The sequence below is a fragment of the Zerene cesonia genome, chromosome 14 (genome assembly GCF_012273895.1).
Source record: "Zerene cesonia ecotype Mississippi chromosome 14, Zerene_cesonia_1.1, whole genome shotgun sequence".
NCBI lineage: Eukaryota > Metazoa > Arthropoda > Insecta > Lepidoptera > Pieridae > Zerene > Zerene cesonia.
Genome location: NC_052115.1, coordinates 6400201 through 6403873, shown reverse-complemented (window position 1 = coordinate 6403873; position 3673 = coordinate 6400201). Strand labels below are relative to the sequence as shown.

The 3673-nt window shown below is 43.3% G+C and overlaps 1 protein-coding gene across 1 annotated transcript in view; it reads left to right on the top strand.

The window, feature by feature from the left end:
* Positions 1-3673, top strand: part of LOC119831866 (protein FAM91A1) — a 14033-nt gene that overhangs the window by 5407 nt on the left and 4953 nt on the right. The window contains exons 8-15 of the mRNA XM_038355420.1: positions 7-50; positions 578-680; positions 768-869; positions 1154-1240; positions 1382-1560; positions 1966-2132; positions 2509-2736; positions 3514-3660. Of these exons, the coding sequence (XP_038211348.1) occupies positions 7-50; positions 578-680; positions 768-869; positions 1154-1240; positions 1382-1560; positions 1966-2132; positions 2509-2736; positions 3514-3660 (1057 nt within the window). The remainder of the gene's footprint in view (positions 1-6; positions 51-577; positions 681-767; positions 870-1153; positions 1241-1381; positions 1561-1965; positions 2133-2508; positions 2737-3513; positions 3661-3673) is intronic.

Genomic DNA, 3673 nt, shown 5'->3' with positions numbered 1-3673 from the left:
CCGCGACACGCGTCCTGGGCGCACGCGCTCACCACGCACGCGCACCAGCCGTACGTTATTATAGAGAAGAGAATCTGTTTACGTATTATGCAACAGGCCCGTGGGAAGATTCTTATTCAAAATTCAATTTTTTTTTATCAAAAGTAAAATTTAAGACTAGCAATCCGCCCCGACTTCACTTGTGCGTTTTTTCTCCATGAGAACTTTCCTTGTGCCTTTAAAATTGAAGTCCCGTGTCCCCTACTAGGGTATGGGGCAGATGATATACATCTGTTTCACTGATAGATTTTCTTTATGGACAAGTAGGTAATCAGCCTTCTGGGTCCTGCTGACCGAGACATTTTTTTTTGCGTCCTCACCGGGAATCGAACCCAGGTCCCCTCGGTTCTAAAGTAATGGTTCGCACTCCCAATGCCCAGAAACCAGTGGACTGTCGACGTAACTCTACTGTGTCTAACCAGACGCACGATTGACTAAATTTTAGGCGTACATTAACGTAATGTATTTACGTACATTAATTTAATTTTATAAAATTTGTGTATTATAGTATAGTTGTAAAATTTTAATTTTGTTCCAGGTACAGGCAAATAGCACCTCTGACGTTTGACCCCAGATTGGAAGAAGATGCTTTACAAATGGAGCCTGTATTGCTCACTGACATGCCCTCTACTTCTAAACAAGTAACACATAAATCGCCATATAAAATTAAATTGTGTGCATTTAAAATTCTCAAATATCAAGTTAATTTTATATATTTCGTTCCACAGGTGGAGAACTTCGAAAGTAACCCAAATAATAGTGGACAAAGAGTCGCAGTGTTATTTGATTCCACCTTAGCTGCGTATCTTATGATGGGAAATTTATCACCGGTAAAACCCTTGTTTCAAACGTATATTATATCCATTTTAGCCGACTATAAAAAAAGAGGCGGAGTTTATCAATTCGATTTTGTTTTTTTGCTTTGTTACCTCAGAACTTTTGGCTGTGTGCACCGATTTTGAGGATTGTTATTTACTTTATTTGAAAGCTGGTGCCTTCCGTGTGGTCCCTTCGATCTAATTCTGACAATTTGAAGGCGGTTTAGGTTTTTAATTTTTATAAAAAAAAAAATTGAGGAAAAGTTGTAAAATTATGCAACATTTTATTTTTCCAGGATCTCAAAAGCCATGCGGTGACATTATTCGAGGTTGGCAAGTTGTGTGATGAAAGCCTCGATAGTCTTCTAATGGAGTTGGATAAGGTAACAAGCTATATTAAACTTGAAACTAAGAGCTGCATTTCTTTATCGCACGTTTTAAGTAGCATTTAATATAAAAGTGTGTTTCGTAGAACCAGATGAGATACCTACTATCCAAATTGTATTTTATTTTTATTTTTTTAGGTTGCCGCAGATCCAGAGATCGAAGGAGAAGCTAGAAGGTATTTAGCAGCGGCCGCCTGTTTACGGATAGCGCTTCGAACGCTGCGACCTAAATTGCGTCCGTTAGACCTGTTGCGGTGTGAAGCTCTGCACGCGCTGGATGCGCCCGCACGGACGAGGCTGCTTGCTACGAAGTATAGGTGCGTTGAGAACAAATTTAAATTTGGAAGTTTTCGAGACCAATTATGAGGATTGGTTTGTAATTGCCATAAAGATTATGAATGTGAATATCCTATCTGTGTATTGCTTTATTAACTAAAGTTTGACAAATCTATCAATTACTTTTATTAGCCGTTTTCAATATTCTATCTATATGACGTTATGGGGACTAAAGTTAGACAAGCCTGTCCATTTGCACATTTGTCGATCGTTAACAATATACTCTCTATCCACTCTTTCGGTGACTAAGATGAAATAAATCTCTCCATATGCACTTTTATGGGCTGTTTTCAATATACTATACCATTTTATGTTATGACGTATATGTGTTAAATTTAGTATTTGCTTCCGAGACATCCATATCTAGCTACAAGTGGTGGTTGTAGGCTGGCGATATCAACGGCGCCGCTGAGCCGCGAGGCGCGCGCGGGCGCGGCGGCGGCGGTGCTGGCGCACGTGGGGCCCGCGCCGCCCGAGGCCGGCTCGCCGTGGATGCGCCTCTACCTGTACCACGTGGCCGGCTACGGGCCGCCCACGCTGCTGCTCACCAAGGGTGCGTGGCTTCGCACACCGCCCCCTCTACTGTCTAGTAAACAATGCGTACTGCAGTATGTCTTGGCAAGAGATGGACTCTCATAGCGACATTTTGTTAAACCGGCTATGATTATAATTTGAAGAACGAATTTGAATTTGAAAAAAAAAAAGCAAACAGTCTTGGCATGATCGATGTGATGTATTGGATACCACTTGATGGAACAGCATTTTGAAGTATTATAAATCCCCAAGAAAAAAAACTCTCGGCGCACCAGTTTCATTTTTACAATCACCCAAAAACCGATTTTGGAATATCGTCATCCGATATGGAATTGAAGTGAATGTGTACCTGATATTTTGTATGTCTAAAACTCGAACCCGCCACCTCCCCACAGGCACGGTACTGCGCGGCGTGCCGCGCTGCCTGCTGGGCTTCTCGCGGCTGGCGGTGTCGTGGTGGACGGCGGAGTCGGAGGCCCCGGCGCTGCCCGCGGCCGCCGCGCTGGCCGCCGCCAACAGCGCGCTGCGGCGGGGCCCCGTGCTGCTGCAGGCGGCGGGCGTGCGGGCCCCGCCGCACGTGCACCACCTGCCCTTCCCGCCCGCTGCTATGGACGACAGCGACGGTGGGTGACTTCGTTCACTAAGTTGTTGCACGATATTTTAGGATAATATAAATTGCGATTTAATTGGCTTCCCATAGGGGGCTGCAGGAGAAAACTAATAAAAAAAAGCAACCATTTTCCAATTAATTTCACATTACGAATTGTTCGAAATAAAAGAAGAAAGTAAAATATTATGTATCCACTAAGAACATGAGGTTTTAAGTTTATTTTATTAAATTTAATTATATTGCTAGGTTTTCAACCGATGCCCTAAAAACGAAGGAGGTTCTCAACTGAACAGAAGTTTTTTGTTACTCGATAACTGCGTGGGCAGTCGATGGATGTGATTTTTTTTGCGATTGATAAGGAGTTGTTATCATTTGATCCTATTTTAGAATTTGTCGTGACACCTACCTCTCAGGGACGTCGGTGACCGTTTTCTTAGAAAAGGTTGATTACTTGATCCTTAAACGCACTCTAATATAAGAAACGAATAGCCAAACACATTATGAAACGTATACATATTTATTCTAGTCTAAACAATTAAAAAGACTTAATTTTGACATACTTATAACGTGCATTCAATTCTATCAAATAAAAAGATATATCCAATTCAGAATTTTGCAATCAATATTTACATTGTATTAGTACCGTTTTTGTCTATGGTCAATAAATTGTTTATTTCCATAATACTCGGGTACCCCCAGCAGGGAGACACCCGGTCTTATGGAAGGAAGACACAGAGTCAACACGCAGAGGACCTTTTGAGATTTTTAATGTGTATTTTTATTTCAACAGACACGCAATGCCTATGGCGCAAGCACGGCGGGCTGCGGCGGCTGCTGCGGCGGCTGCGGCTCACGCGCTCTGCGGGCTACGTCGCGATGGCCGACATCGGCGTGCCCGACCTGGGCTGTGCGAGGCCGCCGGCCGCCGTGCAACTTGGTGAGCTTAGGGG